The sequence below is a fragment of the Drosophila santomea genome, chromosome 2L (genome assembly GCF_016746245.2).
Source record: "Drosophila santomea strain STO CAGO 1482 chromosome 2L, Prin_Dsan_1.1, whole genome shotgun sequence".
NCBI lineage: Eukaryota > Metazoa > Arthropoda > Insecta > Diptera > Drosophilidae > Drosophila > Drosophila santomea.
Genome location: NC_053016.2, coordinates 6,469,596 through 6,491,610, shown reverse-complemented (window position 1 = coordinate 6,491,610; position 22,015 = coordinate 6,469,596). Strand labels below are relative to the sequence as shown.

The 22,015-nt window shown below is 45.5% G+C and overlaps 1 protein-coding gene across 2 annotated transcripts; it reads right to left on the bottom strand.

The window, feature by feature from the left end:
• Window positions 1-622: 622 nt before the first annotated feature.
• LOC120458127 (developmental protein eyes absent) lies at window positions 623-21,215 on the bottom strand. Of its 2 annotated transcripts, none has more exons than XM_039645665.1 (5): window positions 20,693-21,215; window positions 6,355-6,401; window positions 1,843-3,606; window positions 1,437-1,681; window positions 623-1,365 (listed from the first exon to the last, which is right to left on the bottom strand). In XM_039645665.1, exons 1-5 carry the CDS (start codon window positions 20,744-20,746, stop codon window positions 1,184-1,186), a joined length of 2,292 nt encoding a protein of 763 aa, XP_039501599.1. In that variant the 5' UTR covers window positions 20,747-21,215; the 3' UTR covers window positions 623-1,183. The 2 variants fall into 2 exon arrangements, with proteins under 2 accessions (XP_039501599.1, XP_039501598.1); XM_039645664.1 differs by lacking the exon at window positions 20,693-21,215 and adding an exon at window positions 9,316-9,630.
• Between the last annotated feature and the right edge of the window lie 800 nt (window positions 21,216-22,015).

Below are 22,015 nucleotides of genomic sequence, written 5' to 3'. Positions count from 1 at the left end.
ATCTGTTGCGTCCCATATCTCAAGCTTATTAGTTCTCCGGATTTTGAATAAAGGACTCAGACTAACCCTAGTTATCCTTTGCAACAAGTTTTTGAGCAGCAGTAACATAAAGTAGCATAGTTCTAGGAGTCAAAAACACGTGTTCATACATGTAATGTAGTGTGCAATTCTACGTATGTATAAACATGAAAAGCGCCATCTGGAGTTCGTATGATATACTATTACAATACCTCTTTTTTTACAGTGGGGCTTACATTGTAAATTTTTAAAATTACAATTGTAAATTTTTAAATAACCGTTTTTATTTTATTTTATTTGTTACTTTATCACTCCTTTTTTATATATCTTAAAAAGCATCTGACAACATTTTACAGTACATATTACATTGTACGTAAAAACGTTTAGTGTAATGACAAAGTTCTCAAGAAAGAAACGTTGAACAAGACATCAAAGTTTTAAAAAATTGGAAGTGCTACAAAACTTCAAAGAAACCACATACATTGTTTTAAACCCACTTTAGCATGTTTACTCAAAGGTTCACATAATTAGACCATATTAGAGAATAGCCATTCCTAGAATAACTTTTGCCCCCCCATGAAAAATGCTTAGTTTTATGCTTTAATAGAGTGCGTTGCTGTTGGATTTGCTCTTTTATTACTTGGTTTTATATTTTAAATATAGTTTAATATATGCAGCTATATAATAGTTATTTAAAATTTGAATACTACGGCTTTGTCGAATTATTTATACTCATTATAATTATGCTTCGGCTTTTAAACTAAGAACTTTAAACTAATTTTTGTTGTGTTTGCTCCACTTCTTCTTCTGCCAGGATGCTATTATTTTCTGTTTTTATTTGCTACTCTAGTGTGCTAAATACGTATATCGTTAAATTATTATTAATTACACACTTGAACAACTTCGTGCGAGAATTGTTACGATCGTTGATTAGGTGTTTAAAAACTATATAATACAAAAAGTCTTGGCGTTAAATGATAATTGTTTAAACAAAATAATTAAATTATTTTGCGCTGGTTTACAGTTTCCATTTGTTGCTTGTCTCACACACACACACACACGCACACACAGGCACACACACAAACACACATACATATTAATAAATTAATTAAACATTTTGCTGTTTGTACTCAAAACCGCTTCGAATCCCTTACAGTTTGGCCTTTCATAAGAAGCCCATGTCGAGGGCAGTGTAGAGGGCGCGAATGTCGCTGTGGGCGGAGATGCGCCAGAAGGGGAAGTTCATGGCCTTGGCGGCGGTCTCCTCCTCGTTCCCATCCCCAATCACCACGTAGGTGCTCTTGCGGCCAAAGCGAGTCACGATCCGCTCATAGCAGGTTTCATGGCCTGCGGAAAAGAGGGAAAAACTGGTTATATCTCGGATTGATCTACCAACGCCAACCATCATCCTCACTCACCGATTTTGTGCGCACTGTAAATGTTCTCGATGTTGAAGATGCCGCCCAGTCCGAACAGCAGGACCTTGGCCAGCGCCGGGGCCAGTTGCGTGGAGGTGACCAGCACGTTGACGCAGTTCTCCCGCTGGGAGATCATGCTCAGGCACTTGAGCGCCAGCGTGGCCCAGTTGTCGGTTGCCACCTCGATTTCCGAGCGGATCTGCAGCCAGGCCTCTCGTTTTCCGGGTCCCAGAAGGGTGCCCACACTGGAAGGTAGAGGATTTAAGGATTTTCGATTAGTCAGGATTAGGTAAAGAAAATTAAAGATAGAGTATTAAAGTTAGAGTATTAAAGTTATGGTTTCTTAAAGTCGGTTATTGTACAAAGAGTGAAGAACAAAGAAGAACAAGGACTCATCTATACTCACTTTCCGCGATAGCTGTTGTAGATGTCCTTGATCTTGCGGTAGCGGAAGGCCAGCTTGCGCATCCAGTCGACGCCGCCCCTCACGCCGGTGGGCAGGCAGAGATTGGGCGGGGCGCCTGGAGGAGTGTTCGTGTGGAAGCCGTCCGTGGCGAAGTTGTAGGCGCTCAGGTCCTGGCCATTGTCGTCCGAGCTGACGTCGTCGATGTGCACCTGGTCGCACTCCTCGATCTCGTTGAAGAAGAAGTGCGTGTCGGCCATATTGAAGACCATCTCCTCCATGCGGAAGGCGATGGTCATCAGGGAGCTGTGGTCTTTGGTGTATCGGTTGGCATAGCTGCCCGACAGCAGCGTGTGGAAGATGATCAGGGTCTCGTCCAGGTCCCAGACGAACACCCTCTCCGGTGGCTTCACCGCCTCACTGTTACCAGTGTCCGAGGCAGTGCTTCTGGTGGGGCTGGGCTGCTGATGGCGCCTACCGCGCGCCCGTCCCGTCTTACCGGTGGGCGTGGTCTTGCTGGCTGCCACGCCACCCGAACCGGCGGTGCCCACACTGCTGCCTCCGCTGGAGTTGAGAGCAGCGGCCGCAGCAGCGGCAGACACATTGCCCAGTGGGCCAATTCCGGAGCCGGTGCTCGGCGAGATCGGGAGCGGGGAGTGCGGCGAGTGGGTGGTCTGGTGCACCGGCGTCGTCGAGTGGGTGTCCGTGGGACTCTCGGAGAGATTCGAGGAGGCCGCCACATGGAAGCCGTGGCCATGACTGGCACTCGAGCTGGGCGAGCTGACCGCGTACGGAGAGTAGTTGGCCGGACTGTAGTAGTTGCCGTACTGCTCGTTGTAGTAACCGCCGTAGTCCTGCTGCCCGAAGTTGTTGTAGCCGGCATACGGACTGCTGTACAGCTGCGAGTTGTTGTTGCCGCTGGCGGCATAGCTGGGCGTCAAGTAGGCCGCCGCTGCAGCCGCCGCTCCGGGTTCCATCTTAGCCTGGCGGGCAGCCGTTGCCGCCGCGTAAGGTGTTCCGTATCCGGAGTAGAACGGCGGCGGCGTGTACTGCTGCATGCTGTTGTAGTAGTAGTAGTCGTGCTTGCCATCGTAGACCGCTGCTGCTGCTGCTGCCACCGCCGAGGAGTTGACCGCCACTGCTCCTCCGTCCAGCGGATTGCTGGCCGAGCTGCAGCCGTACAAATTGGAGCTGGCCACCGAGCCGTTGTCCAGCGCAGCGTGCACTTGTCCCGGACTGCGGGACTCCGACTTGACCGCTGCACTCGAGCCAGTGCCATCGTGCGTCCAGTGCGACATCACAGTTGCTCCGCCCACCACACCATCCTCGCCAGAGACGCCGCCGCTGGCGCCACCAGCCTGTTGATATGTGGAGAAGCTGCTGCCGGCGGATTGCGCAAAACTAGAGGCTGTGGCCAAGCTGCAGCTGCTCGAGTTCACATTCGGATTGGCATTCCCGTTCGAGTAGTGACCGCCCAGCGAGGCCAGCGATCCTATTGTCGGCTGGAGCGGTTGGCTCTGCGGCGGCAATCCCAGCGGACTGCACTGACCAACCCCGCCTCCTCCTCCGCCACCGCCACCGCCTCCGCCCACACCGACACCCATGCCGGCACCGGCGCTACTGGGTCCATTGCTGGCCAACACGGTGCTGGAATGGGATTGCTGATGGGATTGCTGCTGCTGTTGTTGCTGCTGCTGTTGCTGCTGCTGCTGATGCGTCTGTTGCTGCTGGGGTTGCTGTTGCTGCTGCTGTGACAGATTGCAGAGGCTGCAAGGAGATAAGAGGAGAGGCGTCATGAGTGGGGGAGCTAATTAATGGGGTGGTGTAAAGTGTGGGAATATGTACTCTATAAAAAAATCCTTAACAAAGGCAGCTTTAAATTTAAACTACACTCAACTACAGTTCTCGATTGACAAGAGGATAAATACTTAAATTGGAGTGATATTTAAAATGCGGCAAATCAAATCGCACATGGCTATATCAATTTATGTTTATTAAGATTATGAATATTTTAAACCCGTTCTCAATAAATTCTATAAATCCTTAGGCGGCAAACATGACTAATGTAATAACCGAGTAACTGAGACTGCTTTATATCAATCGAGGTGTTTATATTGAAACCGGTTGCTTTAATTTATATCTGCCAATAAAATAGAGGCGGCTAAATCAAAGTATTTATTTTAGGATCATTTGTTTATTAAAATACGTACTTACAGCTTAATTATACCTATAATTAGCCTAACCCTGAAGCAAACTAATAATTCAATTACAAAACTTTCAAAATGGAATTCTCTATTAAACAATCAATTCTTTAAAATAAAAAGTTGTAAGTATTTTACACTAATTGGAAACTAAATTTACTCAATTCCTTTAAATAAAAAGTTGTAAGTATTTAACTTCAATTGGAAACTGAAAAACTTATGAATTTTAAACGACTTCCAGACAATTTGTAATGCATTTAGGACAGAAACAACTTAAGATTGAGTATAATACATGAGGGACCCACAAAACACACATGAGGAATTTCTTTGTGTGGAAGGGCATCGCAACACAGAACCTTTTGCTCGTTAAGGAAACACATAAAATAGTTTCCAATAATCTTTAAACAACCATTAAATTAACGGCACGTAGTCGTTCGGTTCTCAGTTGCCCATTCCCCGATCCCCGATCCCTTTGGCCACGGGGACCAAGTCAAGTGCTTTCCAGTTGAAGTCCCGGGCGAAGAGGTCTTCCAAATCTTGTCAAGTGTTATAAATATTTTTCTACGAGCTGGCCGTTCGTTCCCCTCTTCCTGTCGCTGCATTTTTTCGGCTTGTTTACTGGGATCTCGAGAAGAGAAGAAATCGCTGGGAATCGGTGTGGTGCGGGGCACTTGAGCGGATCGCTGGGTTCGCATTTTGGTGGCATGTGCGGAGTGTCCCGGACATGTCCTGACCTTCCCCATCCCCTTGCTGGCCATGTGTGCAGCAAATGTTGAACTCGCTTAGAGCGGCGACAAATATTTTTTTATATATATTCGTATTTAACGATTTGTGTTTTGATGGTTTTTTGTGTTGCTCTGGTGTTATGGCTTTTCGAGTAGGACATTATTAAGTGGACAAATTGGAAAATCTTTAAGGCTCACTAAAATGCAAATAAAACTGAGCAGTAATGGAAAGTCAAATAAATCACAGCCACGGGAAAATGAAAACAACGAAAGGCTTTTGGTAATTTTGGGGGAAAAAGGAGGGTAGAAACTCAATCCTTATCGAAGCAATTAAGAGCAGTTTTCTTCGTTAAAAATACAGCGTTATACAATCAGCTGCCAATTAAGATATATGTATAAATCTAACATAGAAAGTGTATTGCCTTGATTGTAATATTTTCTATCTTAAAGTAACAAGATAGATATAAACTCATTTAAAGACAGGGTTATTTCCCTATTGAGAATAATTATTTTAAATTGCTCTCTAGTCTAATGATTTATCTGCCTCACTTTCTTCCTTTGCGTATACCACATTTCCACATTTTCCGCCATCGACTTCCCCCATCCGGCTTGGAAAATATTCAACAATTTTTCATAATTTTAATAGGAAGGTAAATTAAGTGCCCAATTTCCAAAGGAATCTGACACCTTGAGATTCTCTCCCCCGGCTGGAAAGGGGGGACATTTATCTTGCTGGCAGCCACAACAAGGGGAAAATGTGAAAGGGGAGCAGAGCAGCTGGTGAAAGGGGGAAAAGCATTTTCCCAGCGCAGAACGACGCGTGCGCCAGATAGAGGGGAAAAACCAACCAAAACTTTGGTTTGGGGATCTGCCCAACGCACAATACAACATAATGTGTTGGACCAATGGGAGATTTACGAATATTATAATGGAAATTATTGAAGAGGGAAGTAGAGGTCTTTAGGACTAAGCCGCAACTGTTGCCGCCTTTAAGCCCCTTTTAAGTAGTTGGGCCTGGACCGCCTCGAGTCCCTACGATGTCCTCCTGCCCCTTGGCAAGTGTTAAGTGCTCTGACACTTTTCGGTTCTTTTTGTTTTTTGGGATTTCGAATTTCGGATTTTGGTCTTGGGCTCTCTCTTCAGTGTCGCAGCTGAAGCGTGCAACGAATTCCTTGAATTTCTGCCGAAGGCATGTGTCAGGTTGTGAGGACCACATGCAAAATATGCACTTCCCTTCCGCCGACGACCCTGGCCCCTTTTCAATTGAAACCAATTGAAGATGGTGCGCCTCCTGTCAAGTGCGAGGGTGTCCCCTGCGTTCTGCTACAAATTGTCTACGCTTACACAGACGGCAACCTTTTTAGAATCCTGGGAAGCAATTTGATAAGAACATGCTGCAAAAGTACCCAGATTTGTAAATCTACTGACTATTTATTTTAGGAATTATGTTTGCTTATGTGCTTTGGGCCTTCTAAGTCTTACGTTTCCAATAGCTTGGATTTGTATATGTATATTTCTATTTGATTGAAATTTCTATTGAAATGTTTAAATATAAGATAGTTCATATATTTTATTTTATTTCGACCTACCGGTTGCGTTCATGTGTATCCGTGTGCTCTGTCTTGGGACGTTTAACCTGAAAATAAGCCAAAAAAGCACATTAGAAATGTGGTGTTAGGCGTGTGTTTTGTATATTTTGTGAATATTCGCATTTTCGCCGGCCCTGGAAAGAATTTGTTTATAAACAAGGCGGCGCACTCACACCTCAGCGTCTGGCCCGGAATCGCCCTGCTGAGCTCGGCACTTCCACCCCGCCTGAAACTCTATTTGGGTTATCCAGTGCGAGTGGCAAAAGAAAACAGCCAATTTTACATAATTCGCAATCGCCATTTGCTGCTGCGCCAAGCGAATTTTGCGGCCCGAGCTTGTGCGTGGGAAAAAGTTTTACTCAACTGTTACTCGGATGTGCGGCGCCATTTGGGGGGAAGTCGAAAAAGTGGGGAGAAGTTCGGAAAATCAGCAGGTGGCGGCTCATTTTGATAAAGATCCAACGAGGCTAGTTGGGCTTAATGGTATACATCACGAATAAAGCTTATGGGACTCTCTAGCCATTTGGCTACTCAGTAGATCAAGAAAAGATATGGCAGGTTGGGATAAGGTCTATGGTACTATACTACTATATACCACTATGCTACTCAACAGCATCAACCCCAAAGTGTTACAAAATATTAGAATGCGCCTGCTTTGCTTTTGTTAGTGAAGAACTGTTCTGAAATCCTACTAAAATTGGTTTGACAAATGGCAAGAAACGAAGCGAACGAAGACTTACATATATGCAAATCGAACGGAAGCCAGATAAATCGAAGGCGGACAGAAGGGAGCGGCAAGCCCAGGTGCTGGAATTTGTGCGCCTCTCCGCCCCTAAAAAGGGTTCCTACAGAACCGAAAGTGCGGGGAGGGAGCAAAAGCTGAGCGGCTTCGGTTGACAGCTTCTGCCGTCCGGCGGGATGACCACACGCACGCACTGTCCATCATCCGGCGATCTGGATGTGAAGGGGAGCAGGGCGGTATGAGACGGGTTGGTGTGCTCAGATTTGTCGACGGACCAAGGAAACACGCGCATGCGCAGCGGCGGACAAGCGGACAGATTGCCGAACGGTAGCGTTGCGATCTCGGGTCGCGAATTCTGCAGGATTGCGTGCTGCACGAGCAACCGAATTCGAGTTGCAAGTTCGGAGTTGTATGCAAAAGTGAGATAGTGAGATGGTGAGATGGGGCCAAACAAAAATGAAGGGGAGAAAAGAGCCAAATGCAACCTTTTACTAAACTAATTTATGGCACAAGCTGACAACGTAAACATTAACACAGACAACACTCGAGTTGGGGGGGGGGTTTTTGGATGGTGGCTTCAGCTGAGTGAGAGAGGAAAAGAGTGGGAGATACATGTGTGGTATAAAGACCTGTTTCTGGTCATCTTTAACGAAATTCCTGTGATCGTAATCTCTTTGTCTCTTCTGCTGCTTTAGAAGAAGATTAAAACAAACACACACACACACACTCAAAGAAACACTCGGTCACAAAAAGCAGGCAAACAAAAGACAAGACAAGAAGACGGCGACAAATTTTTTATTAACCCGGCCCTAAGACCCCTACAACCCCTTGAGCGCCCCTCGCACCCCGCAGGTCCCGCGGTTCCCGCGATAAAAATCAAAATAAACAAGAGGAAAATTTGTATCTCCTCGTGGACGAACGCAGAGTGGAATGGGCACCTATCCCATGCACCTTAACACTTTGGCACGTTAATTACGTTTGGGCCACGATCGTGGTAGTATAATCAACAATCGCCAAGTGTCAATCGCAGTGGCCATAATCAATATTTCGACTCCTCCCCCCCCGCCCCCCCACACTCACACACACGCACATACGCACACACACACATGGGCATTCTCTTTGTCATAAATTACATGCAGCGCGTATTGTCGCAGTTGAATTATGGCGTGTTAATTTTTACGATTACGGCTTAAACTTAATTAAAATGTGATTAATGCCGCTGGACGGCCGAAAGCCCAGCACTGGCTTTTGTGGGCCAGGCTCTTTAAATTCCCATAAAGCCGGCACCCAGACCCACTAGAGCTGTAATTTATGCTCTATTAATATTTCGCCTTAACCATCCGCTCACTTCACGTTCGTCACGTTTCCTTCGATCCGACTTTGTCTTAGCCGTAGTTCAGGAACTCATAAAAGAGCCTGGAGTTCACTTTTGGTATGCCAGACTTGGCATCCAAACTCCAGTGAATGAAAGGGCTTGTTAATTGGTGGAAGAAATGCATATTATCGGATTGGAATTTGGTCGAAAGGAAAACGCTTGTCACTATTTCGGCAGTTTATTAAGCGGTTTTAATGACCTTTGCCAGTTCGGTACCCACAACCAGAGTTAAGCCGATTAATGCGTTGTAATAAAATTGTGGTCAGGTGCCCATAATCTTTATCCCCATTAACGATTTCCCAACAATGCACATACGTTGGGGTCTTTAAGGCGCTTTTCTTGCCAGGATGGGTCTATAAAAAAATGTAATCCTCTATCAAAGTAATCCTCAACTCTGCCTAGATGCATTCTATTTCTTTGAGTGTATTTGCGAGACTTATTTGCTTAGATTTATGAAATCGAATAACATCTTAACACAACTTAGTTGTCAAGCTGAACCAGATTTATATGTGAAGTGTGCTATGATATCACGCCGCCCAATAGATCACCTTAAAGCATCCTAAACTGTTGTTCGTACATATATTACACTCCAGAGCTAATGAATGTGGACAAGCGATATCTCGCCGTGGAGTTTCACTTTTTGGATGGATGGTACTACCGGCTTGGGGAAGCCCCACAAGGGGCAACCACCAAGGAAGCTACAGCCGACATCTACGAGCATAACCAAGTTATAGCCATAGACATAGTAATAACACTAACAATAACAATTGCAATAACCGACGGCACCGCCGTCAACCACATCACTTTTACAGCTTCGCGAGGAGCAGTACGACTATGTGATTACCTTTGGCTCGATCATTTTGTCAATTAATCCGCATCGCGGGGCGGCGTAGTTGTATGGCATAAGGGTGACCATTCTGTGGGATGGCGTTTACTGATAACTGATAACTGATTACTTTCACTAGAAACAAACACAATAACACACGCGGGGGAGTGAACTCGACCGATTCAGGTAGTTAAGTTTAGTGTTCGATGTTTTGAAATCGAATATAGCAGCAGTTTCAGAACGAACGAAGTGTATAGCTTGTGTATCTTGTATCTTATATCTTGTATCTGCGACTTCGGGCGGATCGACCGTTCCCGTAGCGCTCGCTTTGAGTGGCTCGAATCGACTGAAGCACCGAACCACCAAAACCACCCGACTTTTTGTGGCAGAGGCGCGGCAGCGCTGCTTGAGTGAAAATCCCTGGCTCGGATTCGGATTCGTATGGCTACGAGTATTTGTATCTGGTGTGGTGGTGTCGTCTTGGCACTCGAAACGAGTTCGTGCGAGCGGTGCGCACTCGTAGCAGCCTCTCTCGCTCCCTCCGCCGGCCACAGACCGCTCCTAGACTCCGCCCATTCTCATTCCTATTCCCATTCCCCAAGTCGAAGGGCCCATCCAGCCAGAATATCTCACAGGGGTGGGTCGAAAACCACTTTTCCTCGGAGCCACAAGCCCAAAGTTTGTTGTTTGCTGTTTGCTGTTTGCTGTTTCTGTCTCTATATTATTTTTGGTTGTTTTTGGTAAGTATCTCTTGGATGCGGGCGAACAATGGGCATTGTGAATGAGATTTTGCCGCTGGGCGAACGTACCAACTGAAAAGTGGGTTTCCTATGCGCATAAATGAATAAATTAATTCGAACCAACACCGCCACCATTCGAGCGCATTACACAAATTAATAAGCTAATCAGATGAAGTTTCTCGCACTGTTCAATGGAAACCGCCGGCAATTTAATGGCAATCGTAAAACGCGCAACACGTATATCGGGTAATTCAAAACGCCTAAAACACATTGGGTTCGATGGATCCGTAGAGAAGGAGCTCCAAAAATCGAAATGCTCATGTAAGACGAGCCGAAGTGTGCTGGGCATAATCTAACCGATACGCGATATGGCATATGGGACATGGGACATCCGATCTCTGGACGGACTAGCGAGTGCCATAAACAAATTGGCATCTAATCAAAATCACAGGGCTCTATTCATCCATGCAGACGTGAATCACTTTCGATGGTAATTGGGTACCATAAACACGATGGCTTAGAGCCACTAATGAGCTCGATTTAATGAAGTAGAATGCTCAAACAGGATGGAGGCCAATTGATGTTGATTGGGGGCATCGCTGGGAAATTACTGAGCACATGAACTTTAAATTGTGTCGAAACTTCATTCGAACTGAGTGCCAAACTGAGGAAATTCTAGGAGAACTATTTTACATTTTCATTTTCAGTGAACATTGTAGGGACTTAAATTTGTCATTAATGTTGAGACCACCAGCTCATAGTTAAATGGAACATTACTTTTTCTAAGATCTAATAATTAATCTAATATGTAATTAGTTGTAATTTGCTTTCCTCGTTATCACTCTTACAACAACTAACCCATGCAGTAAATAAAAGTTGTTTAATACGAGTATTCGTTTTGCATAAATATATATTTCCTAGACGTTTCGTATTTATTTATTTTTGAGTGCCGTCTCCGACGAGACCAAACAATTGGATCGTGTGGTAAACAATTTATATTGATGCAGCACTTGCCTTTCGGCCCAACAGAGACTGACGTAAAAGCCTGGATGTAATTACAAGTAAACAGAAACAAGTGCAGTTGAGTAAATGGGCGACTCACATGCAATGGAATTCCGGCAATAGGCCCATTCGATGCCATAAGAAATAAATAAATGTAAGCTAGAAATTTGATTATGGCATTTCGGGAGCGCTTTTCAAACCGAAAATTGAGCATGACCCCAAAGTGGGGGAGTGGACCGACCTCTTGGTGGCTACATTTTGGGGGGCAGTGAATCGCCGAGTGAATCGGCGGGCATTAAATTAGCTTTAATCGCTTTAGCACGATCGTGAGACAACATGTCGTCAATTATATCTACGATGATCATCCTTCCCTCCTTCCCTCAGTTGGCCACTCGCGGAGTCTTCTGTAAACAAATCTGCGCACAATTCGCTGCATTTGCAGATATTTCTGCGGCCTGGCTTGTTGCTGAGACTGGCACATTTGTCGTGGACCGGTTGCCGATCGTCCACCATCCACCATCCACCATTTAGCATCCAGTATCCCAGATTCCCAGTTTCCCCCTGGAGCAGCAGATCCCCCCCGCAACTGAACTGAACGTGCTGATCGTGCGACTGCAAAAGCCTGCTGCACAATGGAGAATCGGAGAAACGGAGAATCGGAGAGTCAGAGAATCGGGGTATCGGGGTATCGGGGAATCGCACGGGGGCAGGGTGGAGCTGGAAAGTGTTTAAGATTTACGTTCAGTTTTGATCGGCCTGGACCTCCCCGAGTGTAGTATTAATTTTACACAGCCAAAGGAAGTTAGAGGGGGGGCGGGTGCAACATGGTTGGGATCGAGAGGCCTGTGCCACAACGTTGCACGTTGGGCGCCATTTTAATGCAAAAGTTTTAACACCTGAGTCGAGCACATTTGTTGCCATGTTCGCATTCTTACAACTTGATCTGCCGAACATCTAGATAAGGACTTGGATTTGGCCACGGCACCAGGGACATTGAATTGCTTGTCCGTTGTCATTTGCTTGGATGACCAGTGTGCCCCCACTGCTCCCCTGTTTCCCCTCCCCCGCACTCCGCACAGCTCCGGGTACTCCGGTTCAAAAGTCGTCGAGGAATGCGTCACCCGATTGGCGAGTCCGCGAATTGGGTCAGTTTTTCCATGCTATGCTGATTAGGGAAGTTTCACATTTGTCAGCACATGCCAAGCGTCTGAGGCATTCGTCTATGCAACCCTTTTGAAAAAAATATTGCTGAGCCATGGAGATCCGACCGCATTTATAAAATACAGAACAAAACGATGAGTAGCGCAGTCCAGGGAGCTGCAAATTGCAACGATACTTGCACTAATGAAATACCTAGATGAGTTTGGTATGCAGATTTCTGGAGTTTGGGGTTTTTTCGTTTTGTAGCCGGGCTTCCGAAGGGGAACTGCACATGGGATTACAATTCTGAAAATCTTGAATAAAACGATTTGGTAATAAAACTGCTTCATAGACAAAATCGCACTGAACTTTCCTTGGTCCGCTTGTCACTCGTTTAGTTCCGCAGAAACTTGCAAAATAAATGGAAAAGTCAACAGCGAATCTGAAAGTATTGCATTTCCTATGGAAAACACATTTCCCACTTGTACAAATATTTATAGGGTAACTCCAGACGATCAGCTGTTCCAGAGATCCCATATCAATCGAATCGACTCGATCGTAAATCACACAAAAATCGTGTTTTCTATCCCACTGAGCCACAGGCGCATTAGCCGAATATATAATTTTGAGAGGCCATTTTATGGTTTGAAGATCATTAAAGTGCGCATAGCCAACTACTGTGCTGGTTCCATAAAAGAATCTGAACATAAACTTGAATTTTATGAATCAACAAGGGTGCTCGAACACGAAATCGGATGGCAAAGCTAAACAAAGACTTGGTCAGTGGTCTATGTGGTCTATGTGGGCGTTTGCCTGGTTCTTGATATCCCCGATAAAAAAAAACTAAAAAAAACAAAAAGCAAAAAAACAATGGATACAAAAATAAACCGAGTGGGGAATTGCACTTGCAGTTCATTATGATTGAGCCGATTATTATGACCACCAGGGTCGGCGAGAAACGGTTCGTTTATGCTTTCATTCTTGGGAAAAATTATGCGGAACCTGTGTTTCAGTTCCAGGCACGTGCCGATCCGCGACTGATACATATCTACATACATATGTATGTATGTCTGTATGTATGCATGCACATCCGATGGGGGTCAGGTCGGAACGAATGGGAGGCGTTGAATCGCCATGGTGACCCAGGCGGAGCAAACATTGGCCAGGAATTTCATTAAAAGGCAAGGCAAAGCCGAAGCCCAAAGCCAAAAGCCGAGCAGCTGCTATGTGTGTGTTCTCCTGGCAACCGGCGCACAACCAACAACCCACCCACTCCATCGCCCACTCCGGCCCCTCGCACCACCCATCAACCTGCCGCCGACTGGGCCACCCACCGAGCGAAGTGTGTCGCCTGTCACTGCGAATGAGCATCAAAACTGCCGCAGAACGGCACAACTCCAGAATGCCAGAATGCCAGGATGGCAGAATGGCAGAATGGATTGGATTGGATTGGACCGAAGCGAATTGAGGTGGATGGGGGTGGAGGTAGAGTTAGAGGTGGGTGGAGGTTTACCTGTGGGAACGGCTCTCTAATTAATTTAATTACGTGCTCTCGACTAGCGCGTGTCAAAACGCGCAGCGACCCAACAACGAACAACAAAATTAAATACTCACGCCTCGGTGGGCTCTAATCAAATGCGCCCTCAAGTATGCAATGGAAACATATGCTTTTACCGGGTGGCTAACGCAGGGTATTGGGTAAGCGGGTGTGCTCGAATAGGGGTGGCTTTGGTTTCAGAATCGTAAGCTTTTTACCATATGCTACTACGGCAATATAGCTATGGCAAACATGAAGTGAACCATTACTTTCTGTTGCACTTACAATTTAGTTAAAGGCTTATAGTTGGGATAAGAAACTGTAAAGTATAGTTTCTAAACTCAAGGATATAATGTAATCTTTTTAAGCTTTCAAACCGAGTCAAATGCGTTCTTAACTCTTTATTAATCTTTGTGTAAATGTAATTCTTTATACGCTGCACTAGGGATTAAAGGTTCCAGTTTAATGGGTATGCTGCAGTCGGCACCCTTCGCATGTTCCGCCAATTTGCCTGCGTTGTTCTTTGGGTTAACCGTTGCCAGGCCTATGAAATGGTGCTTGCAACCACTCTCCCCGTCCGGAAAACAACAACATTGAGGCATCGCTGACAAATTGAATTTGTAAACTTGTCCGCGGGCAACAACAAATCATTGGAGACCCCCCTGGGATGCTGTTTCGGTTGCTGATCCGCCCGTTGCCATAACCGTCCGGATTCCGGAGTCAGGAGAAGGAGGAGGAGGAGGAGGAGGAGGAGGACGCCAGATACGGAGGTGGAGGAGGTGTGGATGCGAATGCCATGGGACGCTGGTAATCCAATACCCATGCCCTATCCATGTTACGCTCCTCTGGACGGACTTTCTAACTCGGTCTCAGTTCGCCGGCTCGGTTCTGTCCTCCCAACCGCCCAGCACTCCCCCACAAAAAAAAAAAAAATACAGTGGCGAAAGTGATGTGAAATTATAGACCTGCTCTCGGGCGGCTGGGGGCGTGTCAACGCAGTTGGAAAAAAAAAACACACACACGCATACGCACAATTATTAACACTTATTAATGTTGAGGTTTCGATATAGATGGCACCCCAGGGCTTAAATTAAAGTCATCCCGAGTGCCAAACAGCTGCCTCAAGTGCCGCACTTGAGCCGATCTGGGTCCGGAATCCGGAATCAGGGGGTTGCAACCCCGGGGTTTGAGTGGGGTTGGGCGTTGGCTTTGTCGCTGTTTAAGTAGTCATTAAGATCGAGTGCGGATAAGATTTTTATTCACAGCTGGCTGTCCTGTACCACCGGGAGTACCACCAGTCCGGTCGCCAACCCCTCGCCCAAAAAAAAAAAAAATAATAAGAACCCCGCCTCGCAATTAGCCAACAACCTTTGACTCCGGCCCAACTCCCAACATGGCTCACCGGGATCCTGGTATTCTGACTGTCCGGGGCAAGCTATTGACAGCTATTGTCTTCTAATTAAACAACAATGTTGACCTATTCTCAAGATGTCACGGATCGGGTTCAACGAAAACTTCCTTTTGGGTTAAAAAATCATTGCAAATTATTTACACTATTTTTTCGGAAAATCGATTTCATTGTTTGTTAATTAAAAACTTTTGATTGCTAAGCGAGGAACAACCCTCGAAGAAGTTGGGCTTCTTCTAACCCTTTGCGTTTATCTCTTGAAGAAGTTGCTTGTTAACCCTTCAACCCTTTTCCTGCAATAATTAAGTTGAAGGGAAGACAGTATTGTAAATTATAAAGCTGAGATGGGACTGAGTGAGCACTAACGATGTCTTGCGGATTACGGGATACTTTTGAAAAATAAATTACAAAATATTCTTGATACATGGTTAGAGAGCAGGGCTTTATTTTCACAAAGAAAAAGTGACTCAATAACTCTTTTTTCGTGGAATAGTTAGCTTTCCTAAATCACACTATAATAAATAAATCTTCAAATCAATTTCTTCAATGAATCTCCCCAGTTTAGGACAGAGATTCCACTCTGCGGCTGATGGCGAACCGCAAACTGTGCCAACTGTGCAACACTTGGACTTGGGCAACTGGTAACTTGTATCTGGTAAATGGTAACAAGTAAATGGTAACTGGTAAATGGTAGACGGCAACCGAATACCCTGCTGAACTATCAGTTACACTTACACCATATGTGGCAGCCCTAAAGTTGCCGCGTATCGTTTTCATCACACAGACCTTGGCCACATTTAACTTTGGCGCGGCAGCCGGTCGACAATTGTGGAAATTCTAACTATTAAAATGGGTATAAAAATGGCAAATACTTGATTATTTCCGTTAAACTTAATTACGGCAAAAACTGAACGGCAAGGCCGAACCGAAATGAGGGAAATACGTCTAGTATTACCAGTTCAAATGGTAGGGCGGCGTAAAGCTGAATTGCGACCAACTGTTGATGGGACAACTTTCGAGGCGGGGAACAGGTGCGCCCGCCACTGGGAATCGAACCGGAATCGGTGCGGAAACCCTATCGAAATCGGAGGATGATGGGCCGGGATCTAAGCCCCTGGACCCTTGCCGCTGCATCCCTGCCAGCACTTTCATCTACCACCTCGCTCCTCCCTCCAGACGATCCCGAATCCCGAATCCCGAATACCGAGCACCGAATATCGAATTTCGCTTTACCGCCTCGCCAATCAATGGACGAAATGTGAATGATTTGTTTGTTGGCATTTTGGCTGCCAATTGTACGGATTTCGGAGGCTGCTACTGCTGCTGCTGCTGCACTTTCCCAAGCCCCGAAGAATGGATGGAAAAATGTGCAATGAGGAAATCTGATATTTTTCGTTAGTTTTTTTTTTTTCCTTTTTGGTTAGACAGCCTGGAAAATAGCTGGGGACGAGGCCAGGCCAGGAAAAAATTCGTGGTAAAATTATGAAAAAATCTAAGAAAAACTGTCACGACTGCTAACGAGTAATGCTATCCCCGTTCCTCTCATTTCGCGCCGTAAAGTCAAAGGTCGCACAAATTTGTCTCGGAAAAAACCGCTTAATTGGTAGGGGCTTTCGGTGGGATGGGTTGGAATGGGATGGGTTGGGATCGGATGGGATTGCTTGGGATGGGGTTACAAGGAGGGCAGCTGCCTGTCTGCGCCTTTGACTGACAACAGCCACACCTAAGTAAACCCCGTGGCGGAGAGTCGCAGGAGTCTTATCATGCTCATGCTCCAAGCTGTCTGCCACTTGATTGAACCGGAAATGAGGCGCAAGTTTTGTTTTCACAGGCTGCGACCACTTGACCCCGCAACCCGCTGGCAGTGACACCGAAAAGTGGAATCAAAGTGAACCGAATCCGATGCCGATGCCGATGCCAAACCGAACTGAACCGACCCCTTTCCCATAAAACAAAATGTTTTACATCAGTTTTTGGTTAATGTGCCGCTGGCAGAGGCAGCATCCCATTTACCCCGACTGTCAAATAATTATGACAAGTTCATTTCGTCGCACTTTCGCTCATTTGTTTGGCTCCCATTCGCATCTATTTTTCCCTCCAATTTTACCAAGAATTCCTGTAAGCGAGGGCAGCCCCGGAAAAAGACTCAGACCCGGATCCGGCCCCACCAATTACCGGAGCGTTGTAAGATGCACGGGGCTTTTGATGTGACAGATGCGTGTCCATGTCGCTACCGATGTGTGTTGCTCCATCACATGGTAGTTCTACGAATAATACTTCTGGATTTCGCCACAAATGTGCTTAAAAACGGTTTTTAGCAAGTTCTTAAAAGTATGCTGCGATTTTTGAGTGCCATTTGAAAACGGTGACTTGAGGAAAAAGGGTTTCAAGACAATATATCTACTCTTAATCCAAGAAAGAAATTCTCTAGATTGTTTGTTTCGCAATCTGTAAACATAAACTTTGCAGTTTTAAAAATAGTGAAGTACGCAGTTTCAAATGGCATATCTCTGTAAATTATGTTAGTTATTTAGCAATTATGTTTAGCTTAATTGACAACCATTAGATGATGCTGCGCTGTCACTGTTTTGGTGATCTATTCAAAATTATTCACCAAAAAGGTGCCCAGGAAAGAGTTGGGCACTATATTTAGTGCAGTGATGGCTATCTATAGACGCATGTGGGCTCAAAATATGCTGTCGAAAGTGACAATTGATTGCGTACAGACGTTTTGTATTTGACTGGGCTATTTCGGTATCTGCCTCCATTCAAATTTAGACCAGGAGACAACAATGAGTCACGAGGCTGGAGAGCAGACAAAGCAAATCCCTCTTTAAATGGCCACAGCAAGGTACAAATATTTGCAATCATTAGAGGGCATTAGGATCGGAATCCAGCGAAAAGGACGGTACATCCAACCATTCATCCATCCATCCATCCATCCATCCATCCATATATCCATCAGGCAGGTTGCTCTAATTTTCCGTTCCACATCTTCATCTGCTGACAGGCGACATAAAACAGGATAAAAGGACTAAGCAGCGTCGCCAGTTGAGCGGATTATGCGAGCCTCTAGCGAAACTGGAACAAAAAGCAGGTCCTTCGAGCAGGAGCCTAAGGGATAAACCTCATGCTACCCTCTCCATTTCTCGCCCTTTGCCAGTGCTGTAACTCAAGCATGATGCATGCAAATTTATGCCATACATTCTGTGGTTTAGCCCTCGGATATGACGTCACAGAAAGGACTCGGGGCCGATTTCAACGGAATTATGTCAGGCGAAAGGCGAGCGATAAGCTCCTTGGCATGAGGAAGTTTTGAAATGAATTTTAAATAGTTCTTTTAGCTGATTTGAAATTTATGTAAATATGAAAGTAGCCATAACGATTTCAGAAAATAATAAAATTAACTGTATGTGCCTGATTTTTGATTTCCATCAGCATAAGTCGTCGAATGATAATGACAGTACATCAAAGTGATCAAGCAAATCATCTTCGAATCAAAAACTCGTGCCAGTCTCCAAGGAAGAGTTTCCAATTCGAGCTCCAAGTTTGTTTATTGACTTTGTCTCGACCATGGCTACTGAAATCGCGCCCAACTCAGCAGTGGCGAAACTTTCGAGTAAACAAACAAACAAGTTCATTTGTTGAAGTGGCAGAAACCCAGATAAATGCCTCGACTTCGGACGGGAACAGGTAGGTGTATGTATATCCCTTCCAGACAGAGATGGATGCACTTCCTGTGCCACGCCCCAGACAAACATTTGCCATTTAAGCCGAAGGACAATGCGGATTAAGAGCTGGGAGATGGGCGATGAGAGATGAAATGCCAGGACACACTGATTTACAGATTCACAGATTATGTTGTAAAACTGTCGCCGGGCATTTGAAACTGGGGGAATAATGAGATGAGCTTCAAGCGAATAGGCCACCCCCTGCATTTAATTTTAATTTTTGGGACATTCCCAGGGCGTGGCTGAAATGGAGCAGCCGGGCCACAAACGAGAAACGAATTGAAATGCACGCTATCGTTGGGAACCCGCAGAGCGAAAAGTCCTGCGGGCAGCGCAAATGCACGGACGACGATGAGGGGGGATGAGGGGCTGAAGGACCCCCAGCCGAAACCCTTGTTTGTTGTTTTAATGGCAACGAGCAAAACGAAAAGCGCAAGGCATCTGCACGGCGTTGTCCTTTTGTACATTCTCTGCTGCTCCTTTTCGACTACTCAAATTTCAATGAAATTATCCTCACGGCATTTGCCTGCCTTCTCTCCCTCTCTCTTTCTTGTTTACTCACTCACTCACTCACTCACTCCTCAGCCGTCTCCTTCCCTCCAGTTCGCCCAACAATGCCGCATAAAATGTTTTTCGCTGAAATTATTTGCTAATGGCTCGTCCTTTTTTGCATTCCCATTTATGAGATTTTCGTGTTGTCTCCGATGCTGTCAAATAGATAGCCGGAAAAAAAATGGCGGCAGTTGACGCTTTTGTATCTTTGACGTTTTTGGCTTTCTGCCTTCTTCTGCTTCTTCCTTCCGGCCGCCATCGATGGCAGCCATTTTGGATGGCCGCTGGCAGGAAAAAGCCGCGTTCTGTTTGCCTTGGCAACGAGACAAACACATCGCAAATTGCTTTGCCCGAAAAGTTTGCTCAAGTTACGCCGGAGTTTGTGAGGGAGCTGCCTGGGCAACGACGCATTTATGTGGTATGGAACTCACTTAGAAGCAAAGGAAACCAGCGTACAACTGTCAATCAAAGCGGAATTCAGCAGAAAAATGTCGATCTAAAGATCTCTACTTTCCATCGAGCTACAGCCCTTGACCTAGTGCCTTCTTGAACTGATCCTTTTTGCGGTTTTATCTCATTCTTATTCTGGTCAAATGATTCCCTCTCGATCGACAGGATATCTGGCTGTGGCCCTTTGTGCGCACTTAAGCTGAAAATTCCCTTTTGACTACTGTCTGCATTGTGTCCTGCGTTTAAAGGATCAGCACTCTGCAAATGCGCAGTAGCATCTTTGATTTCTTACAGTTCACTGTACAGTGAGCCTATCTCTCACGATCAACTGCTACCATTTGGGCCACTCGGAGCTAGTCCCTCCAGCATTAAGGGATCGTAATTATGCGCACTTGATGCGGAAAATATGATTGGAAGCACTAGGAGTCAGGTTTGAACAGCTCTAGAAATTGACTGGACTTTGTTGCCTTCTTTCGGTTTTTAATTTGAGTCGAAATACTTTGTGCGCGTTGTGCAATATGCGTGTGGTCTAGGATTTTAGCAAGTCAAGATTGAGGTTGGAAAATATATTATGTATATATGATATACAATACTTTAAAAACAGCACTAATATCCAGAAGCCACAGTTTCTAAAGAATCCATCCATTATATTCTCTTACTTTTCAATGACCAAAGCACTCAAAGAAAAGTATGCATGTGTTCAGAGACCATTATCTAATATACTTGGAGTTAAGTAGTTTATACTGAACTGGAGAACTTTTTAAGTTTTGATCTGAGTTAATCCTTCAAAACCCCATATATTAAATATTCAGTCAGCTTTGATCTCTCAACTTACTTTGTAGTAATCCAGCGTTGAGAAGTTTTGATAGCACGGCACATTATACAACATATTCCAAGTGTTGTGGCTGCTCCTGTCGCTGCTCCTGCGGCACTCGATGCCTGGAACTGCGGATCCTGGCACAGTGGAAATGTCAAAGGGCCCACTGAAAGGGATACTCTTCCATGGCAAATGGGCTTTAAGTGGACTTTACAATCATTGAAAGCAGTTAAACACACTCGAAATGCACACACAAGTCGATAACTTAAGTGTTGAGATGCTGATTGATAATTAATTGAGCCTATTGCGTTATTTTTATCACATGCGCGCAGCACAAACGATGGACATTAAATAGCGTTAAGTGAGCAGTTCCGTTTCGCCAATTAATTTGTGCCAAATTGATGTGAAAAATGTGAATTGTATCTCGTTGCGTTTATTTCAGTTTAAGCGCTGGGCCGACGGGGCGAAAAGATACGGATTGGTTTATGGTGGTCCGCTCTCGCCACGAATGTCACATAAAGCTGCGTGTCAACTGATTCGCATTCAACTTGCTCGAAAAGCGCTCATCGCCTCAATCTCGATCGCAAAGCTGACGTCGTCGCCATGCGACTTTTGAGTGAGTTTCCTCTGCGGCAACAGCCAATCACAAGCGGCTTCCCAGCAGCGCTGCCCTCTCGCTCGCACCTCTGGGCAGCGCCCTGCGTCGCGGCAGGGAAACCACCGCATTGGCCATGTTCTCCAGCTGCTGGCTTGAGTTGCTCCTGGAACTGTTGGCGAACTGTTGGCTTGGCCATAGGTGTGTGCTCCGCATGTGGAGTGGAATCGCCGTTGCAGCGTGAAAAGCTCACTTGAAGCCGCTTCCAGCTCCAACTGACTGGTGTGAATGCGATTTGTGGGATCGGTTTTGTGCAGATTCCTAGACCTCCTGTTTTAAAAATAAGTAAATATTTTTAAAAAAGTTTGGCTTTTTAACTCGCAGTTACTAATGGAAACTGACCTGCGCAACCATTATTTTTTGTATAATGTGGAAAAGGTAACCAGCATTAAGGGTTGTTAACTTACCTCGATGCACAACATTTTCGAATATTTTCGATACGACATGGTTTTCAAAACTTTCACAGCAGGTTGGCAGCGCCGTGAGTTTGGTGCTAGGGCTAAGGCTTCCTGGAAGCCTTATTTCGGAACCCTTCCACGAACGGTTCTGGGTCTCGGTCTACCCTTCTTTTTTTTTTGGGACCCTCGGCTAACCCAATTTGGCAACACTTGATTGGGCGCCAGGCGAAATGTCGACTCGCATTAGTCTGACCAATTTCGGGATATTGCGGACAGCTCCAAGCCGCT